General features: G+C 42.5%; 1 protein-coding gene across 3 annotated transcripts in view; it reads left to right on the forward strand.

Annotated features, from left to right (window-relative positions):
- Positions 1-19,700, forward strand: part of LOC135900215 (phospholipid-transporting ATPase ABCA3-like) — a 661,060-nt gene that overhangs the window by 106,305 nt on the left and 535,055 nt on the right. For all 3 annotated transcript variants that reach the window (XM_070536864.1, XM_070536866.1, XM_070536865.1), the window contains exon 5: positions 17,141-17,290. In XM_070536864.1, coding sequence (XP_070392965.1) covers positions 17,141-17,290 — 150 coding nt within the window. The remainder of the gene's footprint in view (positions 1-17,140; positions 17,291-19,700) is intronic.

A 19,700-nucleotide genomic window follows, 5' to 3' on the forward strand; every position in this document is an offset into this window, starting at 1 on the left:
CGCTCGTCGCACCATGCTTGCTAATACAATTAGTAAGCGAATGTTTACTGCAAATAAACGGCCAATAAATCTTCGAAGTTTACTATGGGCTCTTGGATAATACTTTGCTATTGATATCTACGCTTCGCCTTTCGGGCGAAACTGCAGCATCTTACGCCCACTTGTTGGCGCGTCAGAGAGCTTGGGAGCATTTAGCGCTCTCTATCTTGTAACTAGCCCATGTGAGAGCATCCTCGACGTGGTCTGGTTGAGTGAAGTGTAAAACGAGTGAGAACCTCTCAGTTTGTCAAGTTAGTGGCGAATACATTCGTGGCCAGAGTGGTACTGAAGTAATACAATGAAAACACCGTCGCAGCAATGCTTACTGGGCAAACCACTGCGATCAATGAGCATATTTCCCGTAGCCTTCAGCGTACAACGTTTATCAGAAGAGTGAGAACGCGCAGTAGGATGAATGTATATATATTAACCAGCAGTCGAGAGGTATGCAAATATGAAAACCGTCTAATATCATATCCTAGCAGGTCCTATTCGATTTATTCATTGAATCGAAGAGTTTCTGCTTGATATTAAGAAACATTTGTGAGATTTTTTAATTAATGAGGCTGTAAATTGTACATCATCATCATCATCAGCCTGGTTACGCACACTGCAGGGCAAACGCCTCTCCCATACTTCTCCAACTACCCCGGTCATGTACTAATCGTGGCCATGTTGTCCCTGCAAACGGCTTAATGTCATCCGCCCACCTAACTTTCTGCCACCCCCTGCTACGCTTCTCTTCCCTTAAAATCCAGTCCGTAGCCCTTAATGACCATCGGCTATCTTCCCACCTCATTACATGTCCGGCCCATGCCCATTTCTTTTTCTTGATTTCAACTAAGGTTTCATTTACCCGCGTTTGTTCCCTCACGCAATCTGCTCTTTTCTTATCCCTTAACGTTACAACCATCATTCTTCTTTCCATAGCTCGTTGCGTCGTCCTCAATTTCAGCAGAACCCTTTTCGTAAGCCTCCAGGTTTCTGCCCCATACGTGAGTACTGGTAACACACAGCTGTTATACACTTTTCTCTTGAGGGATAGTGGCAACCTGCTGTTCATGATTTGCCAAACGCACCCCAGCCCATTCTTATTCTTCTTATTATTTCTGTCTCATGATCCGGATCCGTGGTCACTACTTGCCCTTAGTAGATGTATTCCCTTACCACTTCCAGTGCCTCGCTACCTATCGAAAACTGCTGTTCTCTTCCGAGACTGTTAAACATTACTTTAGTTTTCTGCAGATTATTCTTTAAACCCACTCGTATGCTTTGCCTCTTCAGGTCAGTGAGCATGCATTGCAATTGGTCTCCTGAGTTACTAAGCAAGGCAATATCATCAGCGAATCGCAAGTTCCTAAGTTATTCTCCATTAACTTTTATCGCCAATTCTTCCCAATGCAGGCCTCTGAATACCTCCTATAAACACGCTGTGAATAGCATTGGAGAGATCGTATCTCCCTGCCTGACGCCTTTCTTTATTCGGATTTTGTTGTTTTCCTTATGGAGGACTAGGGTGGCTGTGGAACCGCTATAGATATCTTTCAGTATTTTTAAATACAGCTCGTCTACACCCTGTTTCCGTAATACCTCCATGACTGCTGAGGTTTCGACATAATACAACGCTTTCTCGTAATCAATGAAAGCTATATATAAGGGTTGGTTATATTCCGCACATTTCTCTATCACCTGATTGATAGTGTGAATATGGTCTATTGTTGAGTAGCCTTTACGGAATCCTGCCTGGTCCTTTGCTTGACAGAAGTCTAAGGTATTCCTGATTCTATTTGCGATTACCTTAGTAAATACTTTGTAGGCAACGGGCAGTAAGCTGATCGGTCTATAATTTTTCAAGTCTTTGGCGTCCCCTTTTTTATGGATTAGGATTACGTTAGCGTTCTTCCAAGATTCCGGTACGTTCGAAGTCATGAGGCATTGTGTATATAGGGTGGCCAGTCTTTCCAGGACAGTGTTCCCACCATCCTTCAACAAACCTGCTGTTACCTGATCCTCCCCAGCTGCCTTCCCCCTTTGCATAGCTCCCAAGGCGTTCTTTACGTCTTCTGGCGTTACTTGTGGGATTTCAAGTTCCTCTAGACTGTTCTCTCTCACCTTATCGTCGTGGGTGTTACTGGCATTGTATAAATCTCTATAATTCCTCTAGACTGTTCTCTCTCACCTTATCGTCGTGGGTGTTACTGGCATTGTATAAATCTATATAGAACTCCTCAGCCATTTCAGCTATCTCATCCATATTAGTAACAATATTGTCGGCTTTGTCTCTTAACGCATACATCTGATTCTTGCCTATTCCTAGTTTCTTCTTCACTGTGTTTAGGCTTCATCCGTTCCTGAGACCACGTTCAATTCTATCCATATTATAGTTCCTTATATCAGCTGTCTTACGCTTGTTGAATAACTTCGAAAGTTCTGCCAGTTCTATTCTAGCTGTAGGGCTTTAATACATTGGCGTTTCTTGATCTGATCTTTCGTCTCCTGCGATAGCTTACTGGTCTCCTGTCTAACGGCGTTACCACCGACTTCTATTGCGCACTCCTTAATGATGCCCATAAGATTGTCGCTCATTGCTTCAACACTAAGGTCCTCTTCCTGAGGTAAAGCCGAATACCTGTTCTGTAGCTTGATCCGGAATTTCTCTAGTTCCCCTCTTACCGCTAACTCATTGATTGGCTGTAAATTCTACGTACGTGATCAAAACAAATTTAGCAAAAATATCTTTCCTTTCATCTTGTTCACAATTCAATAGAGTGCCAGAGCATGCAGCCCTCAGGGAGCTACTCATTCCAGGCAAACAGTGATCGATCCGAATAAAATTTTATTTAGACATGACAATAAGCAGTAAGTTTTAAGTTCTCATTTAAATGCGGCCTTGCGACTAGAAATAATCTGAAAGCATTTCACTACAATAAACGCGTGATGATAATGCTGCGATAAACCATCACATTTCGAACTAAAAGAAGCGCAATTTCTTACCCTGGAGCTGGAACAGAAAAACCACATTCCCTGTTTGGCCCTCAGATACAGAAAGCGCACAAGGCTGCCAAATGCATGACCGCGTATGTTTCGAAGAACTCTGACATTTGTAATCAACAGCTTAGTTCTTGCCTATTCTCTCTTCTCTCTTTGAGTTAAGCATAATTTTTAATGTGCAGTACCGTGACATAATGTTTTATGCTTGGAATGTTTGGACTACTAAGATGTGAGAGATTTGTAATATTGTCAGGTAGTATTGACGTTGAAGAAAGCATTCACGCCACTGTGAATGATCAAACTAACTCTTTATTGCTGGAACCTGCGCCCACGAAAGCAAGCTGCACTCAAATCGCAACGATAGCGGCGAACACAATCGGCGATCGTCGAAATCTCATCATCGCGTCGGCCGAGTCTGAATTTATGCATGAATCGTCAAAGGTTCCAGAGTATTCGCTGGTGCCCCCGTGTCTACCAGAAAATACTTCACAATTGGTGTCGCGCATACAGTCAAATTAGAGAAGGTTTAGTGGCAACAGATGACGGTTAGAACCACAGATAACATTCTAGAAACATCCAATACATAAAGACACGTCTAGTGCTGAGCGATAACGCCCAACATTTGTGAACCGATGAAAAGCGGTCATGCGAGAAATGTAAACAAGAACGCGTGTCAATATTTTTAGTGCAGTGTCTCTACAGTATTCGAGAATACTGAAAGATTTCTGAAATTCTATTCAAGTTGCTTCTCGCACTATTGACTTCAAGTCAGATTTGGTCTCAAAACGTGCTATTGGCATATCCCTACCATTTAAGTAGTCCGTTCCCACGAAATTCAGTGGAATGCATTTTACTGGAGGGCATTCATAACGTTATCTCCTCATTACAAAACAGATCTTGTACCTTAATAAAACAGTCTCGGAAGGCATATAACAGTGTCTAGGTTCCTTTATACGAAATAATCTCTTCATCAGTAGTTTTGCGCATAGACTATTGATTCAACATTGTTTTAAATAGGGCTAAATATTTATTTATTTATTTATTTATTTATTTACCCACAGCGCCACAGTGGCATTACAGTGGGGGGGGTTGTACAAACGAAAAAAAAAATATTACAATGGCAGTCACAATGACAATGCAAACACTTCAGTGTCAGTAATATTAACAAGAAATGAAGATAAAGCATTCCATTCTCGAACAGTGTGAGGAAAAAAACGACATCTTGAACATATCGGTTCTTGACCTGAATGCACGCACTTTATGATTATGATCAACCCTCTCGGATCTGTAGTGTGGATGAAGAATGTACTTCTCCCTAGGAATAGCAATCTTGCCGTAATATATGTTATGAAAAAATTTAAGCCTTAGCTTTTTTCTTCTTACTTCAAGGGGTTCCCATTCTAATTCCTGTTTTATGCCAGACACACTAACGTATCTACTATAATTGCCAGAAACGTAGCGAGCCGCTAAGCTCTGGATTCTTTCCAATTTTTGTCTGTCAGCCTTTGTCGGCGGGTCCCATACAGTACAAGCATATTCCAACGCGGACCTAATATACGGTTTAAATAGTAAATCCCTAGAGTCTTGCGGAAACATTCTCGTGTTACGGCGCAAAAAACCCAACATTTTGCAAGCTTTCCCAGCGACATAATCAACATGTCGATGCCAACATAGTCTTGAGGTGATGTACACACCTAAATACTTATATTCGAGAACAGTTTCCAATAAGTGGCCGTTTAAGTTATAGACGTAATTAGGTACATTCTTTTTCCTCGTGGAACACATGTGCACTGTTTTTTTTTTGCAAATTTATATTCATGTGCCACTGTTCGCACCACCGGTGCAATGCATTGATTTATTTTCTGAACTCATTGAATGCAGACGTACAGCCGTATTCACGACCCATTGAAGGTGTCCATTTGTGCCGTACCAACAGCAGAGTCTAATTAACAATTAACACATGGCCCTCAGCCCCAGCAGCTGCAGAGCACCTCACCAAGGCGGCTGTCAGACTTGTGAAGCAGCAAAGGGCGCTAACAATCTCTGGGTCCGGACAGGCTGCCAATGGAAATTGACCCTGTCAACGTTTAGCATCCGAACTCTGCCGAGTGAGGCTAGCATAGCCGGACTCTTTCAGAAACTATCAGACATTGTTTGGGATATCGTCGGCCTTAGATTAGAAGAAGTGCTGACACTTATACAGTGCTGACTAACGGCCATGTCGTCCGCTATAGAGATCTCCCAGCTAAGAAGCGATATGGAGTACGATACGTAACCCATAAGGACGTAGCGGGTAACATTGACGAATTCTACAGCATTAGTGAGTGGGTAGCAGTAGTCGTAATCAAACTTAATATGCGGTATAGAATGACGGTGGTACGAGCCTACGCTCCAATATCAAGTCACGATGAAGTAGATAAGTTTTATGAAGATGTTGAATTAGGGATAAGAAAACTGTAAACTCAGTATACTGTAGTAAAGGGAGATTACAATGCAAAAGTGGGGGAAAAGCAGGCTGTTGAACAAGCAATTGTCAACTACGGCGCCGATTCTAGGAATGCTAGAGGAGATATGCTGGTAGAATTCCAGGAAGAAATAAGCTTCGAATAATGAACACCTTTTTCAGAAAGCGCAGCAACAGAATGTGGACCTGGAAAAGCCCTAATGGGGAAAGAAGAAATGAGAGCGATTCCATGCTTTCTGCTGATGCCAGTATAGTGCAGGATGTAGAAGTGAAAGGCAGGGTAAATTGATCATTGGTTAGAGAGGGCTAGGATTCGCCTCAATTCGAAGAGAGAAAGAGTAGAATTGGTCAAGAAGAAACAGGTCAACCTAGAGGCAGTAAGGGTAAAAGCAGACAAATTCAGGCTGGTACTGGCAAACAAGTATGCAGCCTTAGAACAGAGAGATAAAGACAAAGCGGTAACGAATGAAATAGTAACTAGGCTGGGGGATTGAGAGGCAGCAGTTGAAGTGGGAGGCAAGGCACCAAGGCAACCAGTAGGCAAGCTCTCCAAGTTACAAAGGATCTAATTAAGAAACAACAAAGAATGAGAGTGTTCGACTCAAGAGCTAAGATAGAATTCGCGGAACTGCCAAAACCAAAACTGATCAAGACGCCGAAAATAAGTAATAATCGAAAGTATAACGTGAGAAAGACTGAAGACGCCGTAAAAAATGGACGCAGCCTGAAACCAGTGAGAAGGAAACTTGCGATAGGACAAAGCAAGTTGTATGCACTGAAAGATACGCAGGGAAATATTATCAACCATGTCAATGGTATAGTAAAAGCAGCGGGAAAATTCTATACTGACCTGTACAGCACCCATAGAAGTCAGGATACCTCCATTAGAAACAGTAATGATGAGAATACAGAAACGTTTCCTTTAACTAGCCATGAGGTCAGAAGGACCTTGCAAGACACGAAACGGGGAAGAGCAGCAGGAGAAAATGGAGTAACAGTCGATTCAGCCAAAGATGGAGGAGACATAATGCTTGGAAAACTGGCGGCTCTCTATACGAAGTGTCTATCAACGGCAAGGGTCCCAGAAAATTGGAAGAATGCAAACATTCTTCTAATCCACAAAAAGTGAGACGTTAAGAATTCAAAAATTGTAGTCCCATTAGCTTGCGCCCTGTGTTATATAAGATATTCACCAAATATTCTCTAATAGAATCAGGGCAACACTGGAGTTTAGTCATACAAGGAAACAGGCTGGCTTCAGGAAGGGATACTCTAAAATAGATCACATCCATGTCATTTATCAGAATTAACATGGCGAGCTGGCCGAGTTGGTGATTAAACATGTTCCTAAGGGAGGGATGCGCAACCCAGCTGAAAGACAAGAGGAAGTGCACGATATGAGCGCAGACTAGCAACTGGTTTATTTTTTCAAGCAAGGGACTTAAACATACAGAAAATGTAAACACGCATACAATGACACTTACAAGGGTGAAAGGGTGTTAGCCTCTTGTCTTTCGTCCGGGTTGCGCTGCCCACCCATAGAAACATGTTCATTTATCAAGTAACGAGAGATCCGCAGAGTACAATAAGCCTCTGTATATGGCTTTCATAGATTACGAAAATGCATTTGATTCAGCAGAGATACCGGCAGTCATAGAGGCATTACGCACTCTGGTAGTACAAACCGCTTACATAAATATCTTGCAAAATATCTACAGAGATACCACAGCCACCTTTATTCTACACAAGTAGGAAGATACCTATAATGGAAGGGGCCAGACGAGAGATACAATCTCTCCCATGCTATTCACTGTGTGCTTGGAAGAAATATCCAAGCTTTTCAACTGGGAAGGCTTAGAAGTAAGGTTCGAATGCGAATATCTCAGCAACCTTCTGTTTGCCGATGGCATTGTTCGATTAGCAACGCAGCAGACGCGTTACAATAAATGATTCAGAACCTCAATAGAGAGAGTGTAAGAGTGGGGTTGAAGATTAATATGCAGAAGACAAAGATTATGCTCAATAGCCCGGCAAGGAAACAAGAGTCCAGGATCGGCAGTCAGCCTCTACAGTTTGTTAAGGAGTCCGTTTACATATGTCAATCAATCACAGGGAGCCATGATCATGCGAAGGAAATTCATAGAAGAATGAAAATGAGTTGGATCGCATGCAGCAGATATTGTCAGCTCCTGACTGGTAGCTTACCATTATCATTGAAATTGAAGGTGTGCAATGAGTGCACTTTGCCGGTGCTAACGTATGGGGCAGAAACATGAAGATTGATAAAGAAGCTTGATAACAAGTCAAGGACCGCGCAAAGAGCGATGGAACCAAGAATACTGGGCATAACGTTAAGAGACAGAAAGAGAGCGCTTTCGATCAAAGACCAAACGGGTACAGCCGATATTCTAATTGACATTAAGAGAAAAAAATGGAGCTGGGCAGGTCATGTAATGCGCAGGTTAGATAACCGTTGGCGCATTAGGGTTAGTGAATCTGTACCAAGAGAAGGCAGGTGCAGTGTAGGATGGCAGAAGACTAGGTGGCGCAACGAAATAAGGAAATTCGCAGGCGCTAATTAGAATCTGTTGGTGCAGGACAGGGGTAACGGGATGTCGCAGGGACAGGCCTGCGTGCTGCAGGGGACATAAAATAGGCTGCTGCTGCTGATGTTGGTGAATAGCAGAGGGAGCTTTCGAGTATGCAAGACTTTCATCGCCCCACTTAGTCTTCTGCCGTCCTCGCCTGCGCTTCGCTTCAATTGGTTCCCATTCAGTAAGAGAAAATCTGTATGGCTCAAATACTGGTGCAAGCAACGATAAAAGGCGAAGGTGAACGTTCGTTGTCAGAGACACGTGAGAAACAAAAGGCCGCACCTAGAATATTTTGGAACCACATAATACTATAAGGCATGAAGTCAACAACAATACAACACCATACCCTAGACGAAGATGGAAACAAACTGGAAAGGGAAGCGGAATTAGATTACATCCGAATAATAACAGCCGAATCTTTACTAGGCAATTAAGAGGTTGTAAATAGCATGGAAATAAATAGCATGGAAGAGAACCAGATCGAAAACCAGCTGGTGCTGACAAATTTCAACTGGAACAAAAGCCGAAGAGAAAATTCCTAAGCGCACAGCCGCAGGGGTAGACGAGGTTCCCGTTAGGCCGATTATTGAATTAGGACCAAAACGTAAGGAAGATCTGGTGAAAGCAGCGGGAAAACTTCAAAAGATAGACGAATATCAGACAGTTGGCGACAAAGTAGAATTAATGTAATTTATAAAGGTAAGGGGGAGCAATATAGAATTCCCTCGTGTAGACCGTTGATCATTACATCGGTAATATACAAGTTAGCAATGCAGGCAATCAAGTTAAAACTGCGAGCATGGGCAGAAGACAATGGCATTTTTGGAGAGCTTCAGAATGGCTTCAGAATAGGTAGGCGTTTGGATGACAACTTATTTGTTGTTACTCAGTGTATTAAAATATCAAGAGTAGAAAGCAGACCGTTATATGTGGCCTTTTAGACATTACAGGAGTGTATGACAACGTAGACAGCAAAATTTTGTGGAATAATATGTAAGCGGAAGGCTTAGGTCACGAATGTCTACAGCTATTGAGAGAAAATTACTTAGAAAATACCGTTTTCATTGAACACGAAGGGATGAGGAGTGAGGAGAAAGTTGATATCAACAAGAGACTGAGGCAGGGGTTCCCTTTATCCCCACTTCTGTTTATTATGCAGATGGTGAGGAGTGAGAGCGCGCTGGAAGGATGTAATGTCGGGTTTATTCTCTCATCCAAACAGGCGGGTACAGTAGTAGAGAAATAGCTTCCAGGTGTATTTTATGTGCACGACATTGTGTTGCTCGCTAAAAAGCAGTGTGGTTTGCAACGCCTGGCTAATATCGGTGGACAGGAAACCGAGAATTTAGGTTTGAAATTTAGTGCTAGAAAATCAGATGTTATGGTATTCAATGAAAAGTATGAACCGACAGTGGCAATACAGGACCAAGAAATACATCTGGTAAAAGAACATAAATACCTTGGTATATGGATAAACGAAGAGAATAGGTATGTGGAAACACAGGAAAAACAATTAACAGTAAAGGGGAAGAAAAAATTCACCCATAATGCAGCACAGAGCGCTGTCGGGATGGTGTAAAGCTTCCAGTCCTGAAAGCATTCCGAAAGGTGTAACGCTTCCAGGACTTACTTTTGGAAAAATGGTTGTTTGCTTTAAATCACGGGTACCTGCAGGACTCGATAGGAACCCAATGTCAGTGGGACGCCTCGCACTGGGCGGTCACTGGAAGACTACAAATGAAGCGTTGCAGGGGGATATTTATTTATTTATTTATTTATTTATTTATTTATTTCATTATCTTCAATGCCTGAAGGTGTTACAGAGGGAGCGGGAAAAACATAATTGTTGTGACTGTTGGCGGCTAGTATACGCTATAATAATTGTCGACAGCGGATTTAAATGCCGAAATACTTGGAATGGTGACGATGGAGGTGGGCAGGTGATTCCACTCCCTCGATGTCTTTGGCAAGAATGAATCGGAAAATAAGATAGCATGGCAAAAAGGTATTTAAACTTTATGACGGTGGTTAGTCCGTCATGAAAAACAAGATGGCTCGTTAAGAAGTTCATTTTTCAGATGTGAATTAAAAATAATTTTATGAAATAAGAATTCACGAAACACTTTTCTGCGCAGAGAAAGGTTAGGAAGTTTCGAAACGTGTTTCACCGACGATACGCTTGAAAAGCGCGAATAATTTAATAGAATGAAACGCGCACTACGGTTTTGTACTGATTCTAATTGATTATTAAGAAATTCTTTACTGGGATCCCACGAAGCGCATGCATAAAAAAGCTTAGACTTTACAACTGTTTTGTATAATGTTAATTTAAGAAGAGATGGTGCCCTTGCAAACTTACGGCGTAAGAAACCGAACGGGCGATTAGCATTCCCAACGGCGTAGTTAACATGGGTTTGCCAAGAAAGGTTAGCAGCCAGGTGAACACCTATATAGTTATACGCAGTAACCTCCTCTTGTACAGAGCCATCAATGTAATAAAAAGAAGGGTTACCAGTAGACGCTTTTCGGAAGATTCTCATTACTTTACACTTTCTAACGTTCAAATGCATCTGCCATGCCTTGAACCAGTCAGCTATAGCGTCGTGGTCAGATTGAAGTGCTGCAAGATCAGTATCATATGATATGCGATAAATTACGCAGGCATCAGCGTATAGCCCAATGGATGATTTAACTATATTCGCCAGGTCGTTAATGTGGACCAAAAATAAAAGTGGGCCGAGGACAGAACCCTGCGGCACACCGGAAGTAACTGGACAGGAAGAGGAATCAAAATTGTTAGCTGTCACAAATTGCATTCTATCAGAAAGAAAATTTTCAATCCAGGCCAAAATTTTAGGATAGATGAATAATTTGCTTAACTTTAAAACGAAGTAGAGGGTGAGAGACAAGGTCAAACGCTTTCTGAAAGTCCCGGAATATGCAGTCAACAAAACAACTATTGTCAAGAACAGCGAAAAGTTCATTGGTCAAACAAATTAGTTGTGTCTCATACGGCAATGATTTACGAAAACCACGCTGCTCCATCGAAAAGAATGCATTAGACTCGAGGAAATCAACTACACATGAGTAAAAAATGTGTTCGAATAGTTTGCAAGGAATGCTAGTTAATGATATAAGCCTGTAATTATATGCTGAATTGACGTCGCCAGACTTGAAGAGTGGTACCACCTTGCCCACCTTCCGATCATTAGGTAACTGGGCAGAAGCGATGGACTGTGAAAAATGTTCTGTTAACATTGCAGTGTTCTTCAAAAATCTTTTGTTGATACCGTCCGTTTCTTATGACGAAGACAATTTCAAGTTTTTCATTCGGTACAACACACCAAAAGAATCTATAAGCACAGTTTCCATCGGTGAATAATCTATTCTACAATGCGCAGGTCTCACTTGAGATATAGCTGTCACTCGGGAAAAAGGCATTGCGAACGTTTCGTTTAAAAAGGAACAACATTGAGAAAGTGGAACAGGGACACCGTCATTATTATTTGATGACATTGTACTGTCTTTAGAACCACCATTTATGTTGCAAAACGTTATAGAATTTTGTACAAATAATTAAGGGAGAGTTTTATTGAAAGAAAACCTTATTCACTTGCTTTTAGCACTTTTAAATGCTGAAAATGCGAGACGGTACTTATTCCACAACTCAGAGTTATTCGGATGCGTTAGCTTTGCGAAACGTGCGCTTTATTTTATTAAGAAGGCGTTTTACAGAAGTATTCAACCACGGCGAACGATGTCCGCAAGGAATAATACGCAATGACACAAATGTATTAATCAGATACTTGCCTTTATATTTAAACAAATGCCAGTTATACTCAATGGTTCGTTCAGAAAATTAGGCATGTAGTCGTCAATGAAATGTCATAATTCCTGGTTAATCGAAAGAAATCAGCTCTAGAATAATGCCGCATATGTTTCCTTTTCTTCGGAACTCGCTTGATCTTACCCTCTAGCATAACGTTGATGAAGCAGTGGTCACTGAGGCCAGGCAACATGTTGAGGCAGGTGACAACATCGGGGAAATTAGTGAGGACGAGGTCAAAAGAAAGGTAGACATCCACCCAGTTGTACAAAGGAAACCCATACGGGTTCCTCGAAAGAAATGCCTCGCAGTTGAAGGAAAATTCATCCTGGTCCGGGACTCGAATCCGGGACAACCGCCTTTCCGGGGCAGCCGCTCTACCATCTGAGCTAACCAGGCGGCTAGCAGATAGTAGGGCGAAGTCGCGTTTGTCAACAACTCGAAGTAATGACAAAAGTTTGACGAAATAGTTCTGCGGAAACCCGCAAGGTGGAGATAGATAAAGAAACGGAAACTTAGACATACTTGACGCGGTCAACATACAAACACACTTGCTAACAATGGTCACATGCCAACATACTTGACGAGGTCAAGTATTTTAGCACTTGTAGATGTCGTTCGGGTTGGCTCAGTTATTAGTTGTGCAAAGTGATAACATAGATTCACGAAATCCACTTCTAAACCAGCAGTAACAGAGGGTATTGGATACATGCCATACTACATACCAAAAATGTCGGTGAGTGATGGTACCTGAGTATAATACTATTCAATGCGGCATAAATCTCAGAGAAAAAAGGTGAAGGTGCGCTTGGTGAGCGGTAACAGACACAAAAATCATGTCACGGTGACTGACGCGAATACACGTGCATACTAACTCTAAAGTGCTAATATGGGTTGCACTAGTTTTAGTGTGAGGGAAGCTCACAGTAAAATTGATTACGAAGAACGACTGAGAAATATGGAAAAAGTAAATGGACTGGGAGAGCGTTGAGGTATGTGTACAGGAAAAACATTGATTCACAGGGGAGGAAAAGAACTAGGAAGTTTACCAGCAAGTATGCAGCCTGTAGGGCGAGCAACGCAACAACAATGAACGTCAAGCGGAAAGTCAGAGAGGCTGAGATAATCTCATGCGTGGCGGCAATGGAAGAGAAATCCGCCATGAGTAACTATCTAAGAGAAAAAAACGAAATCAGGAAAGAAACAATTTATGATTTCTCTAAAGCTTTCGATCGCGTTGCTCACCATAGACTAGTACTGAAGCTAATGAACCTTAACATACACCCAACCGTTATTGGATGGATTGAGGATTTCCTCTCATGCAGAGTACACTATGCGTCTGTTAACAAAAGTTATTCCTCGTTTACCAAAGTAACCTCTGGTGTTCCGCAGGGCAGCGTTCTTGGCTCTTTACTTTTCTTAATCTATATTAATTACCTGCCTAGCTGTGTCTTCCCACATCAGACTTTTTGCCGATGACTGCGTATTATATCGATTAATTTCATGCGACAATGACAAAGATATTCTTCAAACCGATCTTAACGCTATTAACACATGGTGTTCAACATGGTTGATGACTCTCAATAAAGCTAAAACGAAGTTACTATCATTTACTCGGCGCAACCACCATACTCCAACATTGTATATAATATGTAACAACATAATTGAACTTACAACTTCATATAAGTACCTTGGTGTTCCCTTATAGTCTGTTGGCATCAGCTAACCGCTCCTTAGGCATCCTCAAACGCAACCTTAAGCATGCTCCAGCTTAACTACGCAGACTAGCATACATCTCATTAATACGCCACACAATCGAGTATGTACCAGCTTTCTGGGATCCTTGTCGAACATATATCACCCAAGAAATTGAATCGCTGCGAGACCGCGCGGCCTATTTCATTTTTTCTGAATATTCACCATATACTAGCATTTCAGCACTAAAAGCTCACGCTTAGCTTAAAGACTTATCTCACTGCCACAGAAGCCCGCCACTCGCTGCTGCACAAACTTTGTCATCATCCGCACCTTCACCGTATCTTTGAACCAGTGACAGCCTTCTTCCCACGCACAGACCATATCTTTAACATAAAACGCATCAGTTGTTGCTCAGCTAACTATGCTAACTCCTTCGTTCCCCGAACAATTGTGGCATGGAATAACCGGCCATCACACATTGCAACTCAGACCGATTTCGTAACCTTTCAGGAACTTTTACGCAATAGTTACATGTAAATATCCATCATGTACTGTTTCTTCATACGTTGTTCAGTGTATATATTTTGATCATTTGTCTTACCGTTCTGTGTGCGCATTGTACAAGTGTATTCATGTCTCATCAATTTGTTAAGGGGACAACTGAGGCAGTTTTGCGCAACACCTCGTTTTACTTCTTTTACATTGTGCCTATTTAATTCCCTTAATTTGTTTTTTTCGGACAGTTTTGTATTTTCTATCTGAGTTTCACTTCGCTAATGTATTTTGTATATCGTTTTACTTGTGTATTTTGCTGGACATCGTACTTTTATATAAGCTTTGTGTTATTTTTTTGTAAAATTTTGCATAACTTGTCTGTGCTTTAGTTGACTTTTTTCGTAACCCGCAGAGCTCGCATTTTTTCATGTATCGGTTCCCCCTATGTATTACCCCTTCGGGAGCCTTTAGGGGTATTATGAAATAAAAATAAATAACTCAAAGGGAAGGTCATTACTCTTATTTAGCGAGATCAGAACGCCTTAGAACACGCACCTAAAAAGCGAGATTGAGGAAGGAAAAAGAAGCATGTGCTTGGCTGAGGTAAAGCTAGGTAAACGATGGAGGATGTTTTATTATAAGGTGAAGACATCTGCCCAGCGGTGGATTTAGGCACTATGGGCCTCCTTCAAGCCCTTGGGTTCAGCGAGAGCAGGGGGAAAGTAAACATGTGGGCAATGGAGAGGGAAACGACAAAAAACGGAGACGTAAAAAAACAAAGTTCACAATAGGGAGTCAGTAAATTTGTTTGTGGGAGTTCATCGTGTTTCTTTCTTCTTTTTGTAATTTAGGTAGAACGTTAGGCATTTTAATAGCAAAAGCTTGGTAGCACAACCCACCGCCCCGTTCCCAAGGGGGTGCTCATAACATCCATCCATCCATCCATCCATCCATCCATCCATCCATCCATCCATCCATCCATCCATCCATCCATCCATCCATCCATCCATCCATCCATCCATCCATCCATCCATCCATCCATCCATCCATCCATCCATCCATCCATCCATCCATCCATCCATCCATCCATCCATCCATCCATCCATCCATCCATCCATCCATCCATCCATCCATCCATCCATCCATCCATCCATCCATCCATCCATCCATCCATCCATCCATCCATCCATCCATCCATCCATCCATCCATCCATCCATCCATCCATCCATCCATCCATCCATCCATCCATCCATCCATCCATCCATCCATCCATCCATCCATCCATCCATCCATCCATCCATCCATCCATCCATCCATCCATCCATCCATCCATCCATCCATCCATCCATCCATCCATCCATCCATCCATCCATCCATCCATCCATCCATCCATCCATCCATCCATCCATCCATCCATCCATCCATCCATCCATCCATCCATCCATCCATCCATCCATCCATCCATCCATCCATCCATCCATCCATCCATCCATCCATCCATCCATCCATCCATCCATCCATCCATCCATCCATCCATCCATCCATCCATCCATCCATCCATCCATCCATCCATCCATCCATCCATCCATCCATCCATCCATCCATCCATCCATCCATCCATCCATCCATCCATCCATCCATCCATCCATCCATCCATCCATCCATCCATCCATCCATCCATCCATCCATCCATCCATCCATCCATCCATCCATCCATCCATCCATCCATCCATCCATCCATCCATCCATCCATCCATCCATCCATCCATCCATCCATCCATCCATCCATCCATCCATCCATCCATCCATCCATCCATCCATCCATCCATCCATCCATCCATCCATCCATCCATCCATCCATCCATCCATCCATCCATCCATCCATCCATCCATCCATCCATCCATCCATCCATCCATCCATCCATCCATCCATCCATCCATCCATCCATCCATCCATCCATCCATCCATCCATCCATCCATCCATCCATCCATCCATCCATCCATCCATCCATCCATCCATCCATCCATCCATCCATCCATCCATCCATCCATCCATCCATCCATCCATCCATCCATCCATCCATCCATCCATCCATCCATCCATCCATCCATCCATCCATCCATCCATCCATCCATCCATCCATCCATCCATCCATCCATCCATCCATCCATCCATCCATCCATCCATCCATCCATCCATCCATCCATCCATCCATCCATCCATCCATCCATCCATCCATCCATCCATCCATCCATCCATCCATCCATCCATCCATCCATCCATCCATCCATCCATCCATCCATCCATCCATCCATCCATCCATCCATCCATCCATCCATCCATCCATCCATCCATCCATCCATCCATCCATCCATCCATCCATCCATCCATCCATCCATCCATCCATCCATCCATCCATCCATCCATCCATCCATCCATCCATCCATCCATCCATCCATCCATCCATCCATCCATCCATCCATCCATCCATCCATCCATCCATCCATCCATCCATCCATCCATCCATCCATCCATCCATCCGTCCATCCATCCATCCGTCCGTCCGTCCGTCCATCCATCCATCCGTCCGTCCGTCCGTCCGTCCGTCCGTCCGTCCGTCCGTCCGTCCGTCCGTCCGTCCGTCCGTCCGTCCACTTGAAGTAGGCATTTAGTGTGTTTGTTAGTACATTAAAAAGCACCTTTGTGTGCTGGCAATACTCCGGAGTATCGGTGGCGTTCTTGTTAATTGCTCAAGAGCTCTTCATTACGTGGATTAAATCTTCGAAATAGTTGTACGATAAGAAAATTCATCCGGAATGATCTCGCAGTCTGCCGAGTGTGGCAGATTGCACCTTAGTATTTAGCAAAGTTACGCAATTGAATGCATACAGCGAGTGCTTCTTAGGCCCATTTACGCAGTTCTCTGCGAGTCAAGCGCGCATGTTCAGCAAATTAATTAAATGTTGACTGCGATTGAAAAAAAAAATTCCCTTCACAGCCATGAAGCATCCTTCTTTTTTTTACTTTCAGCTTTACATCACAACTATTCCTGCTCGCACACCAGTCTTGGATATTGATCGCTACAGAGTTGGCTTTTTCGTCGCTACAACAGTTGGCTTTTGCCTGCCCCTTCTCTGGCGCATACGAGCCGTCACAATGGAGATAGAGTCGGGCCTTAAGGTATGTGTCTCATGCAGTTGGCCTGGCTTGGCTAACACACCTGCTGGCAACGAATGGCTAACGCTCGCCAGATATTTCTCTCACCTTCTACTTCTGAATGAGTTAAAAAGAAATATCAATATAATAATAAATTGTTATTACGATTATCCACCGAAATATGCATCAAGGGTAGCGATGAGTATTAGCCCTAGGATGCTTCTGGAAAACGATCAGCGTATGTGCGACGAATTTCCCCACTAGACCGCTCTGGCATGCTTTAAACACAGTGGCATTGCAGGCGTCACTTCAGTTGAAAGAGAATAGTATCTAAACAACTGAAATGGAGTAGTAACCACTACGGTGGCCTAAGCCATAAAAATATAAGAGTAGTGTTCATCAGGTAGAAAATATTTTTTAAAGATAGTAGTGCTCAGAACAAGTATAAGTGATTGAAAAAAGAAACTACTGCAAAAATGATGCGGCGGGTTGTTTCTTAAAAGAGGTAACCGATTAATCGTCATAACCAATGTATACAAATAATATGGAACCTTTCCCTTATTGGAAAAATGTTGTTGGACGAGAATGCGCCGTTATCCAGTCTGCAAGTGAGTGGTGCAGCTGATTATGTGCCTTGAGAATGTGGACATTGCCCCTTCGGAAACTTGTTGAAATGCAGCGCAATGAATCAGCGTAACTAAAGGCATAGCATTTTCAAAAAAAAGTGAAATATTAACGTCGGGACGGTACATTCGTCTTCTAAAAGGATGCAAATTAATACTCTTAAAAATATTTCAGCAGTCTCTCGAAAGTGATGAGTTCCCTGAGGATTTGGAGGTTGGGACGGTGTTACCGCTTCGCCAGTCTGATAATAAATATTCTTCTCCATTATCGACTCATTTTTCTCACCAGCCCTCCCTCCAAACTATTGAGGCGTGTATTATTCTTGCACCTGGTTACGTTGTAGAAGATAATGCGTTTTTCGCACCTGTGTGGCACGGTTTCTGGAAACACTTGTTATGCGAAACTGAACTGCTTTCATTTACTCACAAACTCTATCTTAACCTTAATCTTAATCATGTGCTGATTGCACACTTCTTGACTACGTCAAAGCTTTCGAAAAAGGTACACTGCTAACTCCACCCTTTAAACCTATATCTTGTCCTTAACTTCTGCTTATGGCTGGAGCATTCTGCATGTAACCTTCGTAGTTCGTTGCCACTAAGAATGGCGACTCTCCGCACCTACTCGCCGACTAACCCCAGGGATCAGTATAAGGTCAACTGTTCTTTCTAATTTTTGTAATGGTTAGCATAACTGCGTTTCTTCTAACAGGCAGCTTTCCCTCCATGGCTGCGTTATTTATCCATAACTTACCTAAGCCTGCGGCATGAGCATCCTCCAAGAAGATAATGTGTTCTCTGACTGGTGAGATACATGACTAATGCAATTTATTTGATCTTTATTTATTTGTCTTACCCTCCGGGCCAGAGGCTTTATAGAGAGGGTTGCGGTAAAATCAGTGGCAGGTAGTAAACAACAAATGGCGAAATACAAAACTTTCCTGCTTTACAATATTAGACATGTACGAAAAACGAGAGAACAGGCAATAGTTTGTGGTTATAACAATGTTGGCTCAAATTTCAGGAAGAAGACCACTGTCACTAAAGGCTACAATGTCACCAGGAAGGTGGTTGCAACCTATAGGCGGGCGAGGGAATATAGCCTTAGAAAAATGCCTTGTGTGCCATAGGTCAGTCTTTATAGCAGTTATCAGTACGATGGGATACATAACGTGGTCTTGCAAATAACTGTACGCGCAATGTAGGATCATCCTAAAGCTTGTGAAAATTGCTAAACATGTAATCTTACGGCGAAAAGACAGCAAAGGGAGGCCACGAGTACATTTCATTTATGAAATGCTCTCAGTTATGTGATAATTACAAAATGTTAAAAGGACAGTGTTATTATTGACAAGTTACAAGGAAGTAATTAGATTATCATGTCCGCGAACTTGCATGAATGTAGCATATTTATTTAAGCCGTATGAGTCTTACGCAATAGGCATCTTATTTCAGCATACTAATGTGTTAACAAATGCGTGTTGCGAGATACGTATATTCGGTTCCATCCTACTTTCGTGACAATTATGTGCTAGAATCAGTACAATCTTAGAAATACCTAGGTGCTGACATAACCTCAAGGCTTTCTTGGCTTGTACATACTAATAGCTGAATTAATAACGGCAACCACTAGTCGGGTTACATACGAGGAAGCTTCTCTTTTGCACTCTCTTTCTTTACTCTAATTTCAAACAAATCTTTGGTTTACAGTAAATTGGAATACGCGAATCCTATTTCGCACCCCTACTCTACCAGGCTCATTCAATCTCGCGAACTTGTTCAGAATAACGTTGCACGGTTCATGGCTAACA

This window comes from Dermacentor albipictus, chromosome 4 (assembly GCF_038994185.2).
Source record: "Dermacentor albipictus isolate Rhodes 1998 colony chromosome 4, USDA_Dalb.pri_finalv2, whole genome shotgun sequence".
Lineage (NCBI taxonomy): Eukaryota > Metazoa > Arthropoda > Arachnida > Ixodida > Ixodidae > Dermacentor > Dermacentor albipictus.